Source organism: Nicotiana attenuata, chromosome 7 (assembly GCF_001879085.1).
Source record: "Nicotiana attenuata strain UT chromosome 7, NIATTr2, whole genome shotgun sequence".
NCBI lineage: Eukaryota > Viridiplantae > Streptophyta > Magnoliopsida > Solanales > Solanaceae > Nicotiana > Nicotiana attenuata.
In genome coordinates this window covers 11,919,884-11,946,292 of record NC_031995.1, presented here as the reverse complement: position 1 = coordinate 11,946,292, position 26,409 = coordinate 11,919,884, and the positions used below count along the sequence as shown (strand labels likewise).

The window sequence follows — 26,409 nt, the reverse complement described above, 5'->3', positions numbered from 1 at the left end:
GTGGCCCCAGCATTCTTCAGACCGAACGGCATCATTTTGTAGTAGTATACCCCCCATGGTGTAATGAAAGCTATTTTCTCTGCGTCTTCTTCGTCCATCCAAATCTGATGATAACCCGAGAAGCAATCTACAAAGGATTGGAGTTCATGCTTGGCCCAATTGTCTATCAGAATGTGTATATTTGGCAGTGGGAAATCGTCCCTTGGACTTGCTCTGTTTAAATCCCAATAGTCAACATACACCCTGACTTTCCCATCTTTCTTCGGAACCGGTACGATGTTGGCTAACCAGGTTGGGTACTCAACTACCCTGAGGACTTTGGCTTTGATCTGCTTAGTGACTTCCTCCTTGATTTTTAGGCTCATGTCTGGTTTGAACTTTTTGAGTTTCTGCTTCACCGGCGGACACATTGGATTGGTAGGCAACTTATGAGCCACTATGGATGTGCTCAGGCCGGTCATGTCATCATATGACCATGCAAAAATATCCTCATATTCTTTCAGGAAACGAGTGTATTCTTTCTTTTCTGGCGGTGATAGGCGAATTCTTATGCGAGTTTCTTTGATGGTTTCAGAATCTCCCAAATTGATTGCCTCGGTTTCGTCCAGGTTGGACTTAGGCTTATTCTCAAAATTCTCAACTTCTCTGATAACTTCCTCAGGTATCTCATCTTCTTCTTCCGAGTCACTATCCTTATGTTGTGTTGTCTCATTACATGTCACGGTCGTTGGTTCATCAAGGTAAGAAACAGTAATGCTGTAGAGGAAAAATGTAAAAGATAATAATAAATACTAAAATAACAATGCATTAACTAAATCTCGAAAATATCAAAACAGGTACGGCTCGATGACTCGAGCAATTATTTCAAAACAAAATGCGTCTTAAAACAGAATACTGGAAATATCTTAAATGCTTAAAATGGCTTTTTAAAAACAGATCATGCTAATTGCCAGGATACCCAAGAACTCGACGGGCCCGGGATGGTGCAGCAGTCCAATTCTTGAGAACAGATCCCTTCTCCATGGTCTGAATGGTGAGGTCTTCTTCCTCCTCCTCCTCAACTATTGCATTGCAACCCATGTGTTCATCATCCAGAAACAGATTCCTCAGGCCAGCTAAAGCCTCATCTTCTTCAGATCCCCATATCATGTCAGTCTACTGAAATGTCTGATGCAGATGCGGTATCGACTGTTCAAGAGGGTAATAGGGGCCACGCCATGGCGGCAACCAATCATCGTACTCCTGCCAGGTGTACTGATACCCAAGTCCAAAGGTGGTACCATGACGTTTTGGTTGTATTGTCTTAGTGATACCCTGGAGATTCTTATCGAGACCTTTACCGGGTTCATACCCTGACCATGCCAGTATGCTTTCTATTTTGCTGCTCCACCATTTATCTTTCTCAATTGCATTGACACGCTCGATGCGGTGATAAGTTTCTCCACCCAACTTTCTTCTATTCTCAACAACCGGGACGGTTTGACTGGTGTAAATGGGATTACTTCCGTCTCCATGAATGATTACCTCCTGATGGTTCCATTCGAACTTTCCGGTTTTGTGTAGCGTAGAAGCTATAGCTCCAGCAGCGTGTATCCAAGGTCGTCCCAATAAAAGATTATACGTAGCAGATATGTCCAATACTTGAAACTCAACATCGAACCAAGTCGGGTCCATTTGCAAACAAAGGTGGATTTCCCCAATTGTGGCCCTTTGAGACCCATCAAATGCTTTCACATTCATACTCCCTACTCGTATATCATGGAAATCTTTACCCAACCTTTTATGAGTAGTCAACGGAAAAATGTTAAGGCTTGAACCCCCATCTATTAGGACTCTGGCGATGAATTTGTCCTCAAACTGTACCGTGATGTGCAGTGCTCTATTGTGACTTAGTCCTTCAGGTGGTAATTCATTTTCGTGAAAGGTGATCTTGTGGCTTTCCAGTACTTGCCCTACCATGTCGGCCATCTCTCCACTAGTGATGTTGTTGGGCACATAAGCTTTATTCAATACTTTTATTAACGCATTCCTATGCGTCTCAGAATTCTGTAGCAGCGACAGAATGGAAATTTGAGCTGGGATTTTGTTCAGATGGTCAACAACAGAGTATTCTCTTGCCTGTACCTTCCTCCAGAGATCATCTGGACTAGTTTCAATGATGGGTTATTTGGCAGCTGCTTCCTTGCTTGTTCCTCCCAAATTTTCAGGTGTATAGATTCTTCCAGTTCTGGTCATCCCCTGTGCAGCACCAGACTCTTCCATTTTTGCTTTTCCTTTTCTCCTAGCTTTGGCAACATAATCCCAAGGTATGGCGTTGGAATTGAAGGGTGTTGTGGATGCTACCGTCATAGTGAAGGGTGTGGATACTTCTACTTCAAATAGAGTAGGTGTAATCGCAGGTGCTATCACTTCGATTTCAAATGGAGCTGATGCAGCTACTTCAACTTCGACCGGTGGCTGTATCTGTACCACAATAGGAGTGAGTGTGACTGCAGGTTTCTTAGGGTCGTCACCTTCCCGAATAAGCCCAATTGACCCTTCAGGATCCCATTCTTCATCAGTTTCTATCACATTTACTCCTTCACCCCTATGATCTGGGAGGGGATCGTTGCGGACATTGGGTGCAGCTTCATTTGCTTGTATGACTTTGGTATCAATCAGGGTCTGAATCTTATCTTTCAGAGTGCGGCATTCATCAATAGTGTGCCCCTTCATGCCGGAATGGTACGCACATGTTTTGTTCGGGTTGACCCATTGGGAGGAGTTTTCCATGGCGACAACGAGAATAGGGGTGACATATTCGATAGCCTTCAGTCTTTCATATAGCTAGTCGATGGGCTCCGCAATAGGGGTGTATTGTCTAGGCGGCCTGCGATTGAAATTGGGTCTGGGTTTTTGATAGTTTTGACGGGTTGGAGGTGGGTGGTAATAGGCTGGCTGGGTGTTATAATTGTGATAGGCGGTAGCGGGTTGAGGATATCTGGGAGGTGAATATTGGTATGTGGGTGGAGGTGTTTGGTATGTGAGTGGGGATTTTGGAACTTGGGCTACCATCATTGCCCCTACTTCCTTCTTCTTTGATATACCCCCTAACTGTAATGCGTTGTTCGTAGCTAATTAGTTACCATCCCGCTCTTGATCCCTTCTTTAATCTTTTCCCCGAGTTTGATGATGTTGGAGAATTTGTGATTTTCGATGACCATTAATCTTTCATAGTATTGTGGATCCTGGGCCTTGACGAAGAATTTGTTCATATGCTCTTCTTCTAGTGCCGGCCTGACCTTTGCAGCTTCTGACCCCCATCGAGTAGCATACTCGTAGAAAGTTTCCGTTGGTTTCTTCTTGAGGTTCTGTATGTAGAAGACGTCCGATGCATTCTCTGTATTAAACCTGAATCGGTCCATGAAGTCCGATGCTATGCTTACCCAATTAACCCACATCTTGGGATTTTGACTGATATACCAAGATAGGGCGTCTCCAGTGATACTCCTCATGAATAGCTTCATGCGAATTCTTTCATCTTTCCCAACTCCCACGAGCTTGTCACAGTACGTCCTCAAATGTACCTTTGGGTCACCTGTTCCATCAAACATCTCAAACTTGGGAGGTTTGTAACCCTCTGGCAGTTGAAGTCTACAACAAACAAGTGGGAGAGGTTGCATAGATCTTTATAATTCAGACCCTCAATTCCTTTGCCTCCTTCAACACCCTGGACTCGGCTTGTGAGCTTCTTGAGCTCCTCCGCCATGTTCTTGATGAGCAGGTCCCTCTCGGCGGATTCTGGTGTGTATGAGATTGGTTGAGCAGAGTGGGGTAAGGTTTTTACGTATATGGGATTGTTTTGGTGGGTGTCGAGGTTTTGAGTGTAGTGGTGATCATTAGTTGAATTTTGCGGATCAGGGGTAGGTTGTGGGGTATTCTGAGGAGTATGGTAAGTGGTTTGTGGGTATTAAGTCAGGAGATGCTGGTGTTGAGGAGGTGTAGGTATTGGTGGAGGATTAGGATTTTGGGGAGGTGTTGCGTATTGATGGGTGCGAGAGGATTTTGTGGTCGTTGGTTTGGTGTATTTTGAGGAGGTGCTAGGTTTTGAGCATTTTTGCTAGTTAAGATCTAGGACGTTTAGGGTGAGGGAGAGGTTTGCCAAGTTGCGGACCTGCTCAAGTTCCCCTTGCAATTATAGTATCTTCTGTTCCAATCGTAGGACCAAATCATTCTGGGCCGGAGTACTCCGACCGTCTAAAGTTTCAATATTCTCAGCATGTGTAGCGTTGTCTTTCCTGACACCACTCATATCATCCATCTTAGCCTTTCCTTTGTTTTTCGGATTGCTCGGAGGAGGAGGAGGTGGAGGGCCTCTGGATCTGGTGTGATATGCTGACGATGCCAGTATGTGCGAACCAACCTTAGGGGATGGAAATAATCAAAAATAAAGAAAAAATGCAAAAAGGTAAACAAGTCAGTAAGGATTCTAAAAAGTATTTGCAGTATTGAAACACGTTTGCAGGAATATAAATTCGCGTCCTAATCTGGGGAACCTCGTTGTGCCCGAGGTAAGCCTAGCGACAAGTAGATTTGGAGAGATTTAATACCGATAAATGCCTCATTTCATTAATGTAATAAATAAGATGAACCTAAAAATGATAATAAATAAATGAGTTACTAATGGCGTTTGCCTTATTATATTCAAATTCCAAAACGATTCAAAAATAGCTAAATCTAATCTACTTGGTCCCGGAGGGACCTTCTTCGTATTTGACCTTCTTGGCTCCGTCGATCAGATTCCCTAGGTCATGCATTTCCAATAGCAAGTACGCCCTCGCTAGGTGTCCTCCCTCGTTGCCCTCTGCATTCTGACAGTCTACGACCCTTTTCCTCATCTTTCCCTCCAGTTCCATTAGACCCTACTCCAAATATTCCAGCCTTTCTGTCGACCTTGTAGCCATTTCCTTCCACTTGTTGATTGATTCCGTGTCGAACTTGTGTTGTTCCAAATGCCTGGCTTCGGATTCAAGGACTCTTTTGCGTAGCCTCTCATACTTCACTTATGCTTCAGAAGCTTCATCTATGACCCTGTTTCCTTGACCAACCCCAGGCTCGACTATTCCTGCTATGTTATCTTCTAACCATGATGGGTAGAAGTACACATGACCTGCGTGATATCGATCTAGCTCGATGGTATCCTTTTCCACGATAATCTTCAAGTGCCACATGTGCTGGGCCTCACATTTGTATGGAATGGCATCATCCTGAAAATCGGCTCTGTAATGACTCATTTTGGAGACTCGTGGTATGACTTGTTTTCTACCAGCTTGTCTTATGAACCTGATAGGAACATAGGGATGTATTCCCCTTAACCCAATCATCCCTGGATCTGATGATGAATTCATTAGTAGGGAAGCACTCGAACATCCAGTGAACCTTGTCCTAGGTCAAATTGCTGAAAAACTGTGCCCATTCTGTAGCATTCTCTGGCTGTACAAACCTGTCTGGGATAAAGGTCATTCTTTTCGGATGGTGGAAAGCTATGATCATTCCATGGTCTCCGTGGAAACTCTTGGCGGTATTGGCCCCTCTGAAGATGTTCTAACAACCAAATATGCAGCAGCAAGTTACAACCCTCAAAATGTTTGAATCCTTTCTTGCAACGACCCAGAGCCCGGTATATTTCTGCTACAATCATCGGAACGATAGTATAGGTTTGTCCCTCAATTCCCTCCATTAAAGCTTTGGTTACCATGGCCAACCTGGTGTGAATTCTGTCCCCTTGGCTTGGAAACACTATCATACCTAGAAAGCAGACGATGAATACAAAAACCCTATGATGAGTTCAACCCAGGGAAGTGATGGAGAATTCATCGTGAAAAATACGGTAAGATTTGTTGTGTCCGTATTGTTAATAGAGGAAGTTGAAGGGTATGTAGGACTTCTTCAGGCACGCTAAGTCGTCATTCTTTCTCAGACCCATCATCTTTAGAAACCCCCAGGTAGTGCGGTTTTCCGGTACTAGTAAACCGGGACTATCCCATGGTAATCCAACGAATCCTCCTATTTCCTCCAAAAGAGGAGTCATTTTTATATTGCTAAAACGGAATACAACCCTTTCTCCGTCCCAGAACATAGTAGCAGCCCCGATCAGCATGTTGTTTGGCTGGATGTCCAATAAGTAGGGTAAGTTTCCAAGAACCCTTTTCACGTGATTTTTGTCGCTTGGCGAAAGGTTTCCCCACCAATCCAACAATAGCGGTGGTATACTTCGGACCATGTCGAACCTGGGGACTTCGTGCCTCATTTTCTGCAAAATAAACAGAGTTAGACCCTTGCCCCCCTCTGGATTCGACTACTTACACATTAACGATTAGCATGTCGGTATTTATCTCTCCAAATAATGCACATACCGTGGTTGCGCCCTTTGGGATTATAGAAATCCCGGTAGACTTTGGACAAGGTTTTTCTTAGAGGGTTATTATGCGGATATCATATTAACCCAGGCTAGGTTTGATCATGATGCATGTACAGTCATTATCAGAGTAAGGTTTCTATAGAAGTCTAGACTGGTACCCTCAAGCGAACGACTTGAAAGGGAAAGGCACGAAATCGTCGACTGCACCGCTGATCGAGTTTTACCGCAAATAAGCCTTTCCAAATTTAAAGGGTGATTTTAGGAAGATTGCGGACACTCATCAAGTGCCACTATGGTATTAGTACGCACATCACCAATGGAAGTCCTATAGGCCGAAATTCTACCCAGTTTTAACAAAAGGAGATAAGAAATCCCCCCCCCCCCTCGATTTTACTAAATACCCCAGAATCTGTTTATTACAGACCAAATAATGAATGAATTACATAATAGTAATAAAATACACTATAGGGAGCCTTCGTTAGGCCCAAATAGACTTGGGAACCAGGCCTTCAAACCAATCAACTTCGAGGCTCAAATTATAGGTACAGCATAGCCAAATACGAATTTCTCACCCATAACACATGTAGAAGCAAGTTTCCAATGTGTCAAAGTTCCTCAGGGACCCAGGGCAATGCTCACACCAGAACCACACACTCAGAAATGTTTTTAAAAGAGATTAGGAACTAGTTCCCAGTGCGTCAGAGTTCACAGGAGTCTCACATGGACCCTGAGCAGTGCTCACACTGGGGTGGTTGAGGATAGAACCTAAGAGACTAAGGGTGTGTTTGGTATGAAGGAAAATATTTTCCTAAAAAATATTTTCATGGAAAATGAGTGGTTTTATCACTTATTTTACCTTGTTTGGTTGGTTAGTCGAAAATATTTTCCGGAAAATATTTTCTATTGTTTGGTTAGAGAGTAGAAAATATTTTTTTTAGGAAAATATTTTTTATGCAACTCTCCTCACCCCTCCCCCTCCCCCTCCCCCCACCCCACCCCTTCCCCAAGTCTCTAAAAAATTGACACAACCCAAAGCAACTAATGTGTTGCTTTACTTTTTTTACGTAAAAAACCGCGAACTTTCGAACCCGTAAACTTTATAATTTCTAACTGCACTAACTTTCAAACACATAAACCTCTAAACTCATAACTTGGAACTTGTAAAATTTCGAACGTGTAAACCGACAGATGAAAAAATTAAAATTGAAAATATATATGAAAAAAATATTTTTTTCCCCGGGGGGGGGGGGGGGGTGGGGGGCGATGCAGGGGGTATGTGCAGAAAAATATAAAAATAGAAATTTGAAATTAAAAAAAAGTAATTTTTTTTTTTTTTGCGCGGGGGAGGGGGGTGCAGAAAAACGAAAAAACAGAAATTTGAAAATTACAAAAAAAAAAAAAAGTAAAAAAAATTTTTTTTTGTGCGGGAGGGGGGGGAGGGGGAGGGGGGAGGGGGGAGGGGGGCAGTGAGGGTGGGTTTGGCGGGGATAGCAGGGTGGGTGGTGACGGAAAAAAAAACTGAAAAATTTAAAAAAGAAATCCTTTTTGGAGAGAGAGGTGGGGTGGGGTTTGGGTGGGGTGGGTGTGGGGGGTGTGGGGGTGGGTTGGGGGATAGGGTGGGGAAGGTTGAGAAGGAGTTTTGGAAAATGTTTTCCCTTCTTTTGATAAGGAAAACATTTTCCTCCAATTGAAGGAAAATGAGTGGATAAAGAAAATGTTTTCCAAAATATTTAAGCCAACCAAACATGGAAAAATTGGAAAACATTTTCCGAAAAATATTTTCCTTCATACCAAACACACCCTAAGAGTGGAAGTTTTTAAAAGAGCAACAGCATATAAAGAGAGACAGATTTAAACAGTTTTGATTTCAGAAGAAAACAAAGTTTAAGACATGAAACTTGTCGACAAAATTGCATCCAGAAAACAAGCAAGGTTCATGCTCAAACACACAATTCAAATGAGTTGAAGTTTGGTTAACAGTCTAGTTAAGCTAGGTATTCAATGCTAGCATTTAGGACAACCTTGTTTAATCACATAAGCAATTAGACAAAACAGTCACGTTATCCATGAATTCAGAGGGATACCAGACTGTTAGCAACAAATTGACAGGGCATATGAATTGAGTAACTAATCTGTAAAGTTAAGATAAATTAACTAATTACACGTTGATTGTACCCTAAAAATGATAAGTTCAGAACAGGTGCAGGATTAGCAAACAGTGTGCATGGACAAGTTAAATATTAAGCTAGTTTTTAAAAGGATTCATATTATTCAAAACAACTTATCTAAATTAACAGTGTTAACCATAGGATTAAAATAAAAGTATGTAGACAGGCAGAATCATGCTTAGAGAGGGATCTTAGACATGCTGGATTATAAACACAGATCGGGAACACATAAAAATGGTATGACAAAGGATAGTCACTCACCAGTTAAGCGAGCAAAACAAGAATAATACCACGAAGTTGAGAGTCCAGAATGTTGGCCTTGGCTTTCAGCCGGCCAAGACCAGTAGTAAGCGAGAGAACAGAGAGAGTATAGAACCAAAAACTTTAAGTTTTAGTGAAAGTCTATAGAGTTCGAGTCTGTCTAAAGGGGAAAGGGAGAAGGGTTTAAATAGTATTCAATTAAGCGAGCAAATACGGGAAGAAATCAAACACACATAAGTAAGGAAAGAAATTAATCACAGAATCAATTGAAGTCTAGTTTTGCATATGAAAATGATTTAAAATAATTGCTTAACATTATAAAAATATAAAAAGTCATTTTTTTGTGTAAATAATGTAATTATGCATATTACGATTAAAAGGAACAATCTCAAATAGACCAAGATCCAATTTCGGGTATGGGCTATTATTGCAAAAATATGCAATTTTAACCTAAGGATGCAAAATAAGTATATATAAAAATATTTAAAGCTTAATATGGATATAAATGATGAAAAATTAAATAATGAATAATTATAAAATTATTTCTGATGCAATTAATAATTATTTATATAAAAATGCAGGAACAAATTAATTAAAAGCCTTTGAAAATTATGGAAAAATACTTGGTGATGCTCATGCACTATTTTGAAGGTATATATGTGTATTTGAGAGATATGAGGGAAAAATTGGGTATCAACAGCGCCTATCGTGGTACTAGGCAAGAAGACACATTATCAAAACAAATCGATATTTTCATTCCAATGTTAATTCCAAAGCTAGTTAATATAAAACCTTCATAAGGAGTTCAAATAAAAACCAAAGTGCGGAAAAGAAAGCGCGACATCGGGGTGTCACTAGTCATGAGAATCTACTACAATTTGTCTGACGATATCGAGACTTACATAGTCTTGAAAATAACTAAATACAACTAAAGGAAGATAAGAGGGAGAAGAGCAGGGTTGCGATCACCAGGCAGCTACCTTGCTATCTCCGAGAAAATCTGCAACTGGAATAGTCAACAGCCTCTACCGTGTCCAGATACGCCTGGATCTGCACACAAGGTGTAGGGAGTAACGTGAATACGCCAACTCAGTAAGTAACAACAGTAAATAAAGGCTGAGAAGTAGTGAAGGAGCTGTAATGCAAATAAAGTTCATATCACAGAAACTCACTAAATTACAGCACGCTTTTAAAACCGTAGTTTGAATCAAATCAGCTTGTTTAAATCCAGTTCCAATAAAATCGTTTTAAAATATATTTCAACAGTTTTCAAACAAAGGCTCAATGCAAAGGTGAGCGAAAATGATGAAATCATAAACAGCCCCTCGGGCAAACATCACTCATATACAGCCCCTCGGGCAAACCTCACCATCGCTCGTATACAGCCCCCCCGGGCAAACCTCACCATCACTCATGCCTCCCAGTCACCCAGCACTCGGCACTCGCACTCAATAGGTACCTGCGCTCACTGGAGGTGTGTAGACTCCGGAGGGGCTCCTTTAACTCAAGCGCTATAACAAGCCAATCATGGCATAAATCAATCAGGCCCTCGGCCTCACTCAGTCATAAATCAGTAAAACATACTGCAATGTGCAGCTCGTTCCCATAAATATCCTCACAAATCAGGCTCTCGGCCTCACTCAGTCATAACCTCTCCAGCCTCTCGAGCTCTCAGAAAAATAAGGTATTCAGCCCAAATAACATTTATATGATGCATCAAAATGGAGTAATAGAGACTAACTTATGCAGTAAATAAGTATAAACATGACTGAGTATAGATTTCCAATCGAAAACAATGAGAGGATAGCAATAAAAGACCTCTAAGGGTCCAAAAAACACTAGCATAAGGCCTAAACATGGCATCCAGCTTGATTTACAGAAATTCTTTCTAAAACAAATAAGAAGCAGGTAGTTTCAACGAAATATTCAACTTTACGCTTGGTACAGGACGGACCAAGTCACAATCTCTAACGGTGCACGCCCACACGCCCGTCACCTAGCATGTGTGTCACCTCAAAATAGTCACATGATACAATATCCGGGATTTCATACCCGCAGGACTAGATTTACAATCGTTACTTACCTCAAATCGATCGAATCTCTACTCCGCGATGCTCTTGCCCCTCGACTCGGTCTTCAAATGCTCCGAATCTATTCACAATCAGTACAATACCATCAATATATGCTAAAGGAATGATTTCCACAAGAAAAACTACCAAATTAGACCATGAACCCGAAATTGGCTCAAACCCGGCCCCCGGGCCCACGTCTCGAAATCCGACAAAAATTACAAAACTTGAAAGCCCATTCACTCACGAGTCCATACATACGAGTCAAGTGAGCTATTTATACTTTCTGCCCAGGTCTTCCACACCTGTGGCCATATATCCACTCCTGCGGATCCGCACCTGCGGTCATCTCCTCGCACCTGCGGAAACCACTTAAATCCTCAAAGCCGCATCTGCGCCCCAGGTTTCGCACCTGCGAGCTCGCAGATGCGACCAATCTTACGCTTCTACGGACCCAGCCCTGGCCTACCATTTTTGCATTTGCGGCTAATCAAACGCACCTCGCACCTGTGGTTCCCACTGCGCAGGTGCGGAAACACCAGCAGCAGTAGCTTCTGCTGCATTTTTCAAATTCCAAACTCTCTGCTAGCCATCCGAAATCATCCCGAGCCCCTCGGGACCCCAACCAAACATACCTACAAGTCATATATCAACATAGAAACTTAGTCGAACCTTCGGAACACTCAAAATAACATCAAAACACCGAATTACCCTCGGATTCAAGCCTAAGAACTTCTAAACTTCCAAATTCTACAAACGACGCCGAAACCTACCAAACCACGTCCGAATGACCTCAAATTTTGCTCACACGTCACAAATGACACTACGAACCTACTCCAACTTCCGAAATTCCATTCCGACCCGATATCAAATTTTCCACTGCCGACCAAAATCGCCAAATTTCCAACTTTCGCCAATTCAAGACTAATTCTACCACGGACCTCCAAATCACATTTCAGACGCGCTCCTAAGTCCAAAATCACCTAACGGAGCTAACTGAACCATAAAAATCCAAATCCGAGATCGTTTACTCATAAGTCAACATCCGATTGACTTTTCCCACTTAAGCTTCTGAATATGAGACTAAGTGTCTCATTCCACTCCGAAACCACGTCGGACCCGAACTAACCAACATGATACGATAAAATACAGCTGAAGAACACAAAAGGAAGCAGGAAATGGGGGTACGGGGCTATAACTCTCGAAATGACCAGCCGGGTCATTACAAAATCTCTAGAGTATCGACTAATATATGATATCCTCACTCTGGAGACAAGTTCAAAATAACATGGAAATGGAGGAAGAAAGATTTTTCAGAATACGGCCCGGAGCTTGAGTTTTTCTTTTCCTGCAGTCAAAGTTACTTTGTAAACGAGGTTCGTTTTTGGAAGTTCGGCAACGAGAGATCAATCTCGTAGTGAATTTTATGTACACCAAAAAAACCTCATCTCTTATTGCTTTTGATGTACACGAAGAAGAATTCAACACAATCGATCCTACACCAACGGTCGCGAGTGCAATATTTTGGTCAATTTGAGGGACGTTTGGCACTATCTTTTGCACATGAAAATTTAGTAGATTGTGCTTGGGTTTTGGACATATGGGTGTTAGAAGATAATGAAACTCTATAGAAGATCATGAAAACTCTATATGGATCAAGGTCATTATCGACAAATTGCCAGCTAAAGTAGAGTTTCACCAAGGCAACGCCTATTGGGAACTTTCCTTCTGGTGAGTTGTTACTCTCTTGCTACAACATTCAAAGACAAGACAACTTATTCTATACTTATGATCCTATCAAGAAACCTAGATATATGGATTATGGAGGGTCATATCATTTTGATAATATGTCTTGTATTTTCGAGGAGATTACCTCACTGGATGGTTTACTTGGATTTAGAAACAAATGATCCTAATACTGATTAGGAGATATGTAATTATAGCTTTATTTGTTCAATATTCAAGTTTTCACAGTATTAGACTTTTTGTACGTTTGAAATTATAGGTTGAGAATTTAATATTCATTGAAATTTAGTAGTTTTTCACAAAAATATTTATGTTCCATGTCATGTGTTAGCATTTCCTTCCTCGTTTTCAAATTGTGGAAATGGTTCATATGTAGATATTCCTTGTTAAAATTTCATTATATCTCTGCGTTAAGTATGAAATATATAGTTTCCTCATTTAATTTCCTCTATGACTGATGAAAGATCATGTGAAAAATACAAGAGGAGTGTTAGGCTTGTTAGCAGCCAAGGAAGCTACAGTTACCCTCATTTGTTTAGCACTATAATTATATTCTAATTGTACCCAAGCTTGCATTGTCTGAACACTTAGAGGCAGAGGTGGAGCTAGAATATTATATATGGTTTCGGACGCATAATAACTTTTATTTAGACCCTGTATATTTATTAGGAAATTCATTAAATTTGCACAAATATTTAATTACAGACCTAGTAACTAAGACAAGCTATAGTTAGGTCACAAGTTAAAAATCTATAAACTTCATATCCTTGTTGGGAATCATGTCAGGCTAATAGAAGGGAAAAATATTTTTTAAAAATAATAAATTGTGCAAGTCAAGACAAGACAAGATTTACGTTGTTTGGTAATTTTTGCCTACTCCACGGCCACACAGAGAATAACTTTATTGATATTGAGAGAGAAAGAAGAATGTGAGGGATGATAAACAATTGAAGAAGGGAATGCCTATTTATAGGCAGAGCGCCTTCTAAAAAGAGTTTTAGCGAATATGAACACGCGGCAGGACGACACCTCAATTTGTTAGCCGATTCTTTCTTTCACATTTTGCAGTTCACTAACTTTGACTTTTTATGTCTTCTCTCGTTTTTTTTCTTTTCATTCTTACTTTTTCTCTTTGTCTTTTCTACTTCTTTTTGTATTCATTCTTTTCTTTCTTTTATAGTGAATAGGGTTTGTTCCCATCAAATCTCCCTCTCAAACCCATATTACATCAATGAAGAAAAAATAATTTAAAAAAATTTGTTATTCCCTGGTATGGTGCCTTCACATTATCAATCTTAAAGGCTAACCGAGCCAGTGCACAGCCTCAGTTTGTCAATACCTACAACTTTAATCAACATATCTGTCGGGTTCTTCGATCCTGGTATCTTCTTTAGGGAAAGAGTTCCCTCATTTATCAACTCTCGGATATGATGATATCTCGGATGGATGTGCTTTGATCTTGCACGAAACACTAGATTCTTGGCAAGGTGAATTGCACTTTGGTCAACACTGAAGAGCTCACAATTGTCTTGTTCTTTAACTAGCTCTTTCAGGAAGTTCTTGAGCCAAATCATCTCTTTTCCAGCTTCTGAGATTGCCATGTACTTTGCTTTAGCGATAAATAGAGCTATACTTTTCTGAAGTCTGGACATCCAGCTAACAGCAGTACCACCCAAGGTGAACACGTAGCATGTGGTACTTTTTCGACTATCCAGATCGCTTTCTACCAATACTCCTTTTCTGGATCTGACATTTATCTACTAACAACTCCAACTGCATGAGCTATGTCAGGTCTAGTACAAACCATAGCATACATCAAACTTTCTACTGCTGAAGCATATGGAACTTTGGACATATACTTTCCTTCTTCATCTGTCTTAGGTGATTGGTCATTCAACAAATTAAGATGGCTTGCAAGTGGAGTGCTTCTGATCTTTGTATGATGAAGACTAAACTTGCTTAGTACCTTCTGTATGTACTTTTCTTGAGACAAATTTAAGGTTCCTTTAGACTTGTTTCTGCTAATACTCATCCCAAGCATTTGCTTAGTTGATCCTAAGTCTTTCTTTCAAACTCCTCTGCCAAATGTTGCTTAAACCTGTTGATATCATTTATGTTAGATACTAACATATCATCAACGTACAATAGTAAAAAGATGTAGGATTCATCAAGATTTTTGGTATAATAGCAATAGTCCATCCTACATCGTGTGAACCCATTGTTATGTATGAATGCATCAAATTTTTTCTACCATTGTCGGGGAGCTTATTCAAAACCGTACAAACTCTTCTTCAACTTACAATATGAGGTTTTCTTTACTAGAAACTTGAAAATCTTTAAGTTGCTTCATGTAGATGTCTTCTGCAAGGTCACCATGCAAGAAAGCAGTTTTAACATCTAGCTGCTCCAAATGCAAATTTTCTGCAGCTACGATACTTAGCACCAACCTAATAGTAGTTAATTTGACTACATGAGAGAAGATATCAGTGTAGTCAATTCTTTTCTTCTACTGAAAGCCTTTTTTAGTAATCGTGTTTTGTATCTCTTCTTACTATCATGCTCTTCTTTGACCATGTACACCCACTTGTTTTATAATGCCTTCTTTCCTTTTGGTAACTCCGTAAGTATCCATGTTTTATTCTTTTGAAGATAATTCATCTTTTCTTTCATGGATAGCTTCCACTTATCAGAGTTTATCACCTGCATTGCTTCAACAAAGTGCTCTAGTTCTCCAGCATCATTCAGAAGTAAATAGAGAAGAGAGATAGTTAACCTATTTGGAGCATTTGTGACTCTTTTAGATCTCCTTAATGTAGGTTCAAGAGTAACTGATCTCCAACTTGATTCAAGTCCTGGCTCCAGTTCTGGTTCTGCATCTTATCTAGCTTTGGTTCTAATTCTGATTCTGATCCAGATTCGGCTTCTGGTTCTGCATCTTCAATTTTAGAATTAGTTGTAATCCCTCCAGCTACTCCAATTTTTGAATTTTTTTCCAACTCAACTGTTTCGGATGTCTTTCTGCTGGTGCTGGTTGGTTCTATTCAAAGCTTGTCCTTGTACATCACATTTTCATTAAATGTGAAGTTCATGTGTCTTATGATCTTTCTATTCTGATCATTCCAAAATGGATAACTAAAATTATCATCACCATTGTAACGACCCGTCCGTTCGTTTTGAGAATTAACGCCCCGATCCCCTATTAACTGCTTTCCCCGTGTCTTTTTCTGCTATTGTGATTTGCCGAGAGTTCATCCTGAGTTTCGGAGTGTTTTAGGACATTTAGTCCCTAAATGAGAGTTTAAGTCTTAGAATTTGGACCATAGTCAAAATAGTGTAAAGACGGCTCCAGAATGGAAATCCATCAATTCCGTTAGCTCCGTTGGGTGATTTTAGAGCTTAGGCGCGTGTCCGGATTGTGTTTTTGAGGTCGGTAGCTCATTTAGGCTTGAAATGGCAAAGTTGAACTTTTGGAGTGGAATTTTGATATCGGGGTCGGAATCCGGTTCCGGAAGTTAGAGTAGGTCTATAGTGTTGAATATGACTTGTGTGCAAAATTTGGGGTCAATCGGACATGGTTTGATAGGTTTCGGCATCGGTTGTAGAAATTTAAAGTTTCAAATTCTTTAAGTTTGAATTGGAGGGTGATTCGTGATTTTAGCATTTTTTGATGTGGTTTGAGAGCTCGACTAAGTCCGTATGGTGTTTTAGGACTTGTTGGTATGTTTGGTTGAGGTTCCTGGGGCCTCGGGTGAGTTTTGGGTGCTTAACGGATCAAGATTTGGAATGTATGTTATTGCTGAAGTCTTCAGAGTTCTGGTGTTTTCGCACCTGCGGTGGGGAGGCCGCAGGTGCGGGATCGCATGTGCGGACGGAGAAGCGCAGAAGTGGCAAAATGGAGGAGTGCCAGGGGTCGCAGGTGCGAGGTGCATTCCGCATCTGCGATGCCCGCAGATGCGATGGAAAGACCGTAGAAGCGGTAAAGGACTGCAGAAGCGACCAAACAGCCGCAGGCGCGCACGCACAGGTGCAACCCCCATTCCGCAGATGCAAACCCAACTGTCTTAAGTGAAATCTGCACCTGCGATGAAATTTCCGCAGATGCGGTGGACCCCTCGCAGAAGGGAGATCTTTGGCAGAAAAAGGACCAAGTCAAGGGTTTTATCCCATTTTTCAATTTTGGGACTTTAAGAGCTCGGATTGGGCGATTTTATTTGAGGGATTTTCGGAGAAAGCTTTTGGGTATGGATTCTTAACTCCTCAATGGTTATATATTACACTAATATATGGTTGATTTCATCATCTAATTAAGGAAATTGGTTGAGAAAATTGGGGGAAAATGGTAGAAGTTCTTCAACTAAGAATTTGGTTTTTGATTGGTATTTTGACATCGGATTTGGATGATTTTTGTACGAGTGAACTCGTGAGTGAATGGGTGTTCATAATTTGTGACTTTTACCCGATTCCGAGACGTGGGCCCAGGGAGGATTTTTGGACGTTTTCCTATTTTCTTGCCTTGGCTTTAAATTCATTAGCTAAATTAGTTGCTTGTAGCTATAATTACGTTATGTAATTGATTTGATTAGATTTTGGCCACTCGGAGTTGGATACTCATGGCAAGAGCGTGATTTCGGATTGATTTTGAGCTTGGGTCGAGGTAAGTGGCTTGCCTAACCTTGTGTGGGGGAACTCCCCTTAGGATTTGGTATTGTTGTTAAATGAATATCGTGTACGTGAGGGGACGAGTGCGTACACGTGCTAATTGTTGAAAAACCCCATTTTCATTAAGTAAATATCTATGTTTTCCTTTAATCGAGCAATACTAGTATATGTAGCCATCCTGTTTAGCTTGGGAAAGCATGCTTACGTGCCTTAACTGTCTTAACTGCCTAACTGGACTCTGTGCAGCATGTTTAGAGTAAGGATTGCCTGTCTTCTTAGATATGATTTTAGTCTAAACTGTAGAATTTCTTGTTGAAACTGTTACTTATATTGATTGAGCTGTATGTTTACTTTGGAACTACGGAACGGTATTCCGGGAGATCGCCATGTACATTTATATTTGGGACTACGAGACGGTATCCCGGGAGATCCCCTGCACTGGATATATTTACTTTGGGACTACAGTATTCTAAGAGATCCCTCCCCCCTGCACATTTATATTTGGGACTACGGGACGGTATCCCAGGAGATACCCTGTATATTTACGTATGGGACTACGGGACGGTATCCCGGGAGATCCCCTGTTGCTATCTTTGTGTACTGAGTTATTATTTTCTTGTGATTTCATTTTCATTGACTGTTAGCATTTATCTTTACTGCCATATTTCATACTATTTTACCTTATTATATGTGTAAACCAGTAGGGCCCTAACCTGATCTCGTCACTACTCGACAGAGGTTAGGCTTGGCACTTACTAGGTACCGCTGTGGTGTACTCATGCCCTTTCCTACACATGTTTTTCTTGTGCAGATCCAGGTTCATCGTACCAGCCTCATCACTAGTTGTAGTCGTTGCTGCCTGTCAGAGACTTCAAGGTACATCTGCCCGCGCCCGCAGATCCTCGGAGTCCCCCTCTATCCTCTTATATTCGTTTCTCTTTCTTTCTGTAAAGATGATGTATAGAACAGTTAGAATATCTTAGTAGCTTGTGACTTACGGGTTTCCGGGTTTTGGGTATTGTTTGATACTTTTCCGAAGTGATAACTGTATATACCGAGCGGCATTTAGTTGCTTAATAGATAGTTGTGTTGCCAATAGTTAACATTCATGCCTTTGTTTTTCATTTTCGCAAGGTGTTAGGCTTACCTAGTCGTAGAGACTAGGTGTCGTCACGACAGTTCATGGAGGGAGGAATTGGGTCGTGACAACCATAGCCAGTAAAGAATTTTTTTTTGAATTTAGGATCAAGCTTATCTCTATCATTAGTGTTTATATGCACATAAGCAACACAACAACAAAATTTCAAATGTGAGAGAGTTACCTCCTTTCATGTCCATACCTCCTCAGGAATTTCAAAATTTAGTGGTACAAAGGGTCCCCTGTTTATGAGCTAAGCTGCCGTGTGACCAGCCTCGACCCAGAAATACTTTGGCAACCCAGAATGTATTCTCATACTTCTAGCTCGTTCATTCATGGTTATGTTCATCCTCTTAGCAACGCCATTTTTTTTAGATGTTCCAGGAACTGTCTTGATCATTCTGATCCCATTCTCAGAGCAGAATGCTTTAAACTCTTGACTATTATACTCGACTCCATTGTCAGACTTCATATATTTTAACTTTAGGCTTGTCTGATTTTCAACTTCAGCTTTTCATCTTTTAAGGGTAACAAACACATTGGATTTATTTTTCAGAAAATAAACCCATACCCTTTCTCGTGGAATCATCAATAAAGTCATAATAGTGTAAGACTCCCAGAGAACTTACGGGAGCTGGTCCCCACACATCCATATGCACTAGTTTCAGCTTCTCTTTCTTTGATGTCCTTCCTACCTTTGAGAAACTAACTCTCTTTTGGTTCCTGTAAATGTAATCTTCGCACAAACCTAATTCAACATGCTTGAGGTTTGGCAATTTTTTTTTGGATGCCAACAGCTTTATTCCCTTCTCACTTATATGCCCGAGCCTCCAGTGCCACAATGTTGTGTCACGACCATAGTCAACCGTTGCGATAGTATCTCTCTGTATTGCGATTGCACACAGTGTTCCTTTCTTGAAATTTCGTTCCACAACCAAATTTCCTCTGGTTATCTTCCATGATCCGTTACCGAATACTATTATGTATCCTTTACTGTCAATCTGACCCATGGATATCAGATTTTTCTTGAGGCAAGGAACATGTCATACATCTTGTAATTTCTATTTTTTTCCTTTGAAGTCTTTATATGAACTTCACCTTTCCCGATAATATCCAAAGGTTCGTCGTTGTCTGCTAGATAAATCTTCTCGAATTTTCCAGCAACATAGTTTTGCAATAATTCTTTGCATGGGGTAGAGTGAAAAGATGCACCTGAATCCACAATCCAATATTCGACTAGACTGTCTGCACAATAAATTAATGCATCAATGACTTGTTCAGAAATTACATTTGCCGAATTATCTCCTTGTATTGCTCGTTTTTCTTCTTCTTCTTTGGTTCTCCATGTTGACTATTGTAGTGACCCTTTTTATCGCAATTCCAACAAGTAATGTCTTTGTGATTCTTAGATTGCTCTCTTCTCCTTGACTTTGATCTGCCATGACCATGACTTTGTCCTCTTTGGTTGCTTCTTCCCTGCTTTCAGTATTAAAAATAGATCATTGGAAATCACTTGATTCTCTCCGGCAAATATCTTCGCTTAGAACCAAGTCTCTGATATCATCTAATTTGAGTTTGTACTTCCCGATGAACTACTAACTGCAGTTACTGTTACAGACCAACTCTCTGATAAATCAACGCCCTGGCTTCATCATCAAATGTTATGTTAACAGAATTCAATTGAGTTAATATTACATTAAACTCATTGATATGTTCCGTAATAGATCTACCTTCTGTCATCTTCAAGTTGAACAATCGACGCATCAAATAGACTTTATTTGAAGTAGATGGCTTCTCGTACATATTTGATAATGCCTTTATCAGGCCTGCACTAGTCCTCTTGTTAATGATGTTAAATGCCACATTTTATGTCAGTGTCAAACGATTCACACTAGAGCTTGACGATCTAATAAATTCCAGTATGCGTTGGGCATATTCTCTGGTTTTACCCCGGTCACAAGTAAGTTTAATTTTTTCTGGTATAAATAATCTTCTATCTGCATTTTACAGAATCCAAAAATCTTTGCCATTGACTCAATCTTAACCTTCCCTTCTTCCGACATCATTTCTTCACAATTTTTTTTTGTGTGAATAGTAACCGTGAATAGTACTCTGTGTAGGAAAAATATCCCAACAGTATAAGGTAGACAACACTCACTATTGGTGAAGAGTACTTTCACTATTGTGATAGTGTTAGTATTGATGAGCAATAGTGTAGCACTATTCTTGTGAATAGTACACTGCACCAATACCGTACGTTTCTACTAGAGTTACACTGTCTGTGTTCTGATACCAGTTGTTAGGAAGCGTGTGAGGCTAATAGAAGGAAAAAATATTTAAAAGAAAAAATAATAAATTGCGCAAGTCAAGACAAGACAAGATTTACGTGGTTCGGCAATTTTTGCCTACTCCACGACCACACAGAGAATAGTTTTATTGATATTGAGAGAGAACGAAGAATGTGAGGGATGATATACAATTGAAGAAGGTAATGCCAATTTATAGGCAGAGCATCTGCTGGAAAAAGTTTAAGCGAATGTAAATACGCGGTAGGACCAGAAACGGATCTAAGATTTTTATAACATGAGTGCACCACTAAAGAAATGAGAGAAAAAAGGTATTAAGTAGGATTTATCCCTGCTCATCTGGATAAATAACTCAACATTCAACAAGTGCACCATATAGCCTCTTTGGAACATCAGTGCCAGTAGATAATATTAGACTAATTCTAAAAAATATGTACATAAAATATCTAGTTTGACGGAGAGACTATGGATTCACGTGCACCATATACTTGCCTATAAATCCGCCACTAAGTAGGACGGCACCGTGAACCGATTCTTTCTTTCACATTTTGCAGCCCACCAACTTTGACTTTTTCTTTCTTTCTCTCGTTTTCTTTCTTTTCATTCTTACTTTTTCTCTTTGTCTTTTTTCTACTTCTTTTTGTCTTCTTTCTTTTCTTTCTTTTATAGTGAATAGGGTTTGTTCTCATCAATCCTGGCTCAGCCTCTCCTCAGAAGAGTAGTACTTTGAAACAATACCATTACACCACTATTGTTATTCAAAGTATTCTGCTGGCCATGAGATTTTTTTTTTTTTTTTTCAGGACTGGCCATGAGAAATCTGATTCCATGGAACTTAAGCACTTCAACACGGTTATCACTGATATCATTGAATCCTCGGGACTGAGTTGCATCAAACTCGACTGCGATGAGGTGATTAGTAGCATTGCTATTATTGGTTTAGTTCAAGATCCCAAGATACTAACCTGGAGAGTTCCTTAATCTGATAGGATGCAGATAGAAAGCATGGCCTGTCACGAGCTCGATATTGCTAAGCTGCAGTAAACGATCAATCTGATCCTTCCTAGAAGGGGGCAATGCGCAACAAAAGAAAAGAACTTTCCTGCTGCAGCCAATAGTCAGGAAGAACTGGCAGTTGGTTTCTGCCATTTCAAAAATGACATGTAAAAGAAATTACTTCAAAATGATTGTCAGGAGGTCCAAGTAATTGACTGGTTCTTATTGAATGCGCAACTTTATACTCATTTTGCCACCCCTGCCTCCAAAGTTTGCAGGGTGATTTTTCTTTTTTCTTCTTCTTCAACTTATTTTCAATTAACTTTCCAGTCAAGGAAACAAATATAAACTCATAGGTCTGTACTTCTTTAACTTGTATAAAAATATAACAGAAATCTACTACGAAATATTTCAATTTATTGAAGACGACAACAGAAACTAAATTTGGAAAATTAGCCCAATGCTGGGCAATTGTTAATGCTGGGATATGCATTCCAACTTTATTTTTCTTAGCGCTACGAATCCCACAATCATGTACAAAATCATAGAGACCAGTTGTACAGTCAAATACAAAAGTATAACCATTAACATGTCAGAAAGTTTTCTTGGATGATACGATCACAGCTGAGTGCAGATGGAGTCTTAAGCCACCTTAAATGTGCTCTTCTACCAATAAGTGCCTTCTCCAGAGCAGCTATTCTTAAGCAGGCTCATCAAAAAGTTGAGCCATTGAACCCAAAAAACTGGCGCTGCACACAAAGATAAGTAGTTCTGGTTCAGATATCGCAATAACAGAACCTTTACATTGATGTACACACGGTCACATATAAAAAACTATGAAATGAAAATGCAAGATCTAAGCACAAGAATCTACCTAAATGCAGCAATAGCTCAAGTTTGTGCTGGTTGAGCATTAACGATGCTTACTAAAAAGTAGGTACAAGCACAATGTCTATTCGTACTGTTCAGATGATTAGATTCCACCGAAATAAAGCAAATTCCAATAGGAACATCGGTGCAACGAAAACAGGACATTTTAACCAATCAGCAATCAGTTCTGAGCAGGACTGCATAAATGGTGAACAACCAAATTCCAGTTGAAACAGTATCTTAGGAAACTAATGCTGTTTGGGAGTAATCAACGGAAGGACATCACTTCAAAGTTCTATGCAACCTCATCTAACAATAATGTTGAAAGTTGTTTTCAAGATGGTTAACTTTAAGTGGTTCTTCTCCACAGATTTCATCTAATGAACAAACTTTACAGCTAATTCAACTTATCTAGAGAGTGATCCTTACTACTAAACAACATACAATATGCTCGATACATGCAAAAAACACATACAAGGTCTAAACTTCGCCAGGGTTGATTGAATTGGTTCTGTGAGTCCAGGCGTATAATAGGAAGCAGTAGATGATTCTTTTAGTTGTTCAAGACAAAGGGAAGTGCATTACACATAACCTAATTAAGACCAACTTATCGGTCTCCTGTACTGGCCCAACGACGGGTTGGGGTAGGGGGAAGACAAAGAGATCATTTCCCTAGATTTTCTTGTGAAGACTTACCGGAGAATCATAAAACTTTATATAGAATCTGTTGCTGTCTATTGACAGCTTTGTCTGAAGAATCTCGGCAATGGTTGAACTGAATTTTCCATTCACACCAGGTCCAAGACCCCCAATGGAGATCAATTCTCCGTAAGCAGCAGGAGCTTCAGTACCAGCAAATGCAATAGGAATTCCTCCATTCAACAAGATCATCACATACTGGGGAAAAAACAAGAAGACATAGGTTAAAATTCTTCACAACAGCAAAGTTAATCTACCATAGAGCGAAACTACGAGATAATCAGATTATTGCTCAGTTGCATCTGTATTTAAAGATTCATGGTAGGCATTTCCATATTCAGGGGAACAAATCAAAATCTCTTTGACTGGTAACGGCTTAGTATACCACTTTAATTTTTGTACAATTTAATTTTTCTTCATATATTGGAAATCCGGTCCTTACAATCAGCAAAACCTGTCATGTTAAGTCACCTCACAATTGCGGGAAGCTAATATTCTACTTATTGGAGAAAGGGTACTAAATTTATTTTTCCTGCTGTTTTGGAGATAAGTAAATGCTTAGAGAACACCGATGTTTTTCCTTTATACTAGCACAAAGAAGTAGAGTAGACTGAATGAAACCACCCACCCCTCGAAGTTTTCCATGCTACAAGAAGTGGCAACAAAACATCTATTGGATAATTTGGATTCTGAATTTGTTATCTACCAACATAAATGTATTACGAAACGAAAGAAGAATTCCTTTAAAGTTGTGAACCCCAAACCAACAAACAATTATTTACAAGCTGGCAATGAAGGTTATCCTAATGGGTAAGTCAAACTGCTCCGTCTCAGGTTAAAATCCTATCAAAATATGGGTCTGCATCCAATTTAACTTCCTACTACCAATATTTGTAATACTAATATAGTTTCAATTCAATTCAATAGCTAAGAATGAATAAGCACAGGTAATTGTTCTTTTCCTTTTTTTTTACACCCCATCTCTAAACATGTTCCCACTTAACCTCCACATGACTACCAAGGGGTGTCGTGGGATGGACGGATTACTCCATTGTTAACCAGATGTCTCGAGTTCGAGCCTGATAATGGAGAAACCCCTTTAATGGACTCTATGCAGCGCGAATCTAGATTAGTTGGGTAGTGAATTCCGGATTGCAGATGGTAAAATACTCCACATCACTCAAAAAACCCTGTTAATCTCCACGTGAGTGCCGGAGCTACAGAGCTCCGAGGGGTGGGCCCCCTTCGCCGGAAAAATATTCCCTTACTTCTTTGCTTATTTACTTCTTTAGAATTTGATACCCCTTAATGAAAATCCAGGCTCCGCTACTGCTCCACATGACTCGAATTCTCCACCTATTACCAAACCAATCTCATTTCAATGTCACTTAACTTCACGACTCCAATTCCTAACCTACCCATTAAAAGTGAAGATGACTTATAAACCACTAAACCAATTGCTGTCTATTCAGTAAAAGAAGTTGATACACTTTTTTCAGCGGAATTTCATCAAGCAGGTATCAGGCAATGTGAAATATGAAAACAATATGACACCAATACAAATGGGAAAAATGAGGGACTTAACTGACTCGGGTTTGCCAATAATTTTGGCAACAGCTTTAGTAGCATCTTTGAGAATATCAGAAGCTACCACTGCATCTACTGGTACATTTGTAAACAGATTCAGAGTCGGCATTTGTAAAGGTTCTTGTGAAATGGGTGGTTTGTAGTTAAGAATCAGTTGATAGATATTGTTGGGAGATGAAAATAGGAGAGCTTTCTCTCTTGTTTTTGTATTTTAGCCGTTGGGATCGCGACTTCTTTTTTACTTTGGGGGCCGTTTGGTTTGAATACGACTTATGCGGGATAAGTTATGCTCGAATAAGTTATGTTGGGATCGTTTTTTATTCACTGTTTGGTATGCTGTATTAAAAATAGTAATTGCATAATTGCTAAGAAGAAGTATAAGTTGTTCCGGTGCTAATTACCCCACCCTCTATAAGGTATAAGTTATCCCGGTGTTAATTTTAATCGTGAGATAACTTATATCTGGTTTGCTAACCAAACGAAGTATCAAGGCGGTATTAAATTTTTATGCCAGCACTATACCTTCTTATGCCTCATACCAAACGACCCCTAAGAGTTCACCTTATTTACACTCACAGTGCAAGAAAAATTTATAATACCCAATCAATTTAATTTGTGATAACATGTAACTCATCAATTTCTGAGATTACAAATCTTACTATTTGTGAAAAATTACTTGTAAATACTTTTTGGGTGATCTAAAAGTGCCAAAAAAAAATATATAATTAAGAATTTAAGTTCTATGCACAAGATGAACTAAATATTTATACCATCATCGTTTAAAAGGTAATTACAAACAACTCCATTTAATGGCATTGATTGATAATCTAAATTAAGTATAGTAAATAACATGTTATGACATGTTACATTTCAGTGATGGTGTAAAAAGTTAATTACACTTTCGGTGGATATAACTTAAATCAATAAGTTAAACTCTTTTCATTTTTATTTGTTTCTCAGTTTTTAGCTTTTTTGGCACTCTGACATCATAATTTCAAGAATTTGTCACTTTGCCATGTAAATCTTACATGAATTTCGCCATATATGTTATTTACAGCTTGTTTGGATGGTTGTTACGCATCGTTTCGTATTGTATTGTATTGTACCGTTTGATAAATACAATGTTTGGATAGATTGTATCATTTGTTGTTGTTTCATGATATCATGCACCAGTAATATGAAGAATAAATTTGCAATATTATAAAGAAAAATTATGATACGGGGTAAATTTATTATATAAAAAGGTAGGGTAAATGATAAAATAAAATTATTTAATAAGAGTGAAGGGTGAGATGAGAGAAAAAGACAAGACAACGACGCAACGACACCAAATCGGTCGTTACATAAAGTGGCATATTTCGTCGTTACGTAACGACGGATTTAACGATACAATACAATAAAATTTAAGTAACAACCAAAACAAACATCGTATTTAAAGTAACAAACGATACAATACAATAAGTAACGAACATCCAAACAAGCTGTTAGGATGTTGTACTTTGTTATTCTA

At 39.5% G+C, this 26,409-nt stretch overlaps 1 protein-coding gene and 1 long non-coding RNA gene across 2 annotated transcripts; one reads left to right on the top strand and one right to left on the bottom strand.

The window, feature by feature from the left end:
* On the top strand, nucleotides 21,396–21,991 carry LOC109228692. Its single transcript, XR_002068421.1, has 2 exons — nucleotides 21,396–21,659; nucleotides 21,737–21,991. It is a non-coding gene; the product is annotated as an uncharacterized LOC109228692 (long non-coding RNA).
* On the bottom strand, nucleotides 22,130–25,129 carry LOC109228691 (macrophage migration inhibitory factor homolog). The gene is made up of 3 exons (XM_019393857.1): nucleotides 24,898–25,129; nucleotides 23,310–23,510; nucleotides 22,130–22,492 (listed from the first exon to the last, which is right to left on the bottom strand). The coding sequence occupies exons 1-3, from the start codon at nucleotides 25,006–25,008 to the stop codon at nucleotides 22,457–22,459; spliced, it is 348 nt and encodes a 115-aa protein (XP_019249402.1). The 5' UTR covers nucleotides 25,009–25,129; the 3' UTR covers nucleotides 22,130–22,456.

Bases quoted from the DNA above. Each gene is read 5' to 3' on its own strand.
- LOC109228691 (XM_019393857.1), bottom strand. From the start codon at position 25,008: ATGCCGACTCTGAATCTGTTTACAAATGTACCAGTAGATGCAGTGGTA. The intron at 23,511-24,897 runs GTTAAGTCCCTC...TTTTTTCCCCAG, and splicing joins TTATTGGCAAACCCGAGTCA to TATGTGATGATCTTGTTGAA. The intron at 22,493-23,309 runs GTAAGTCTTCAC...CTTTGTGTGCAG, and splicing joins TAAAGTTTTATGATTCTCCG to CGCCAGTTTTTTGGGTTCAA.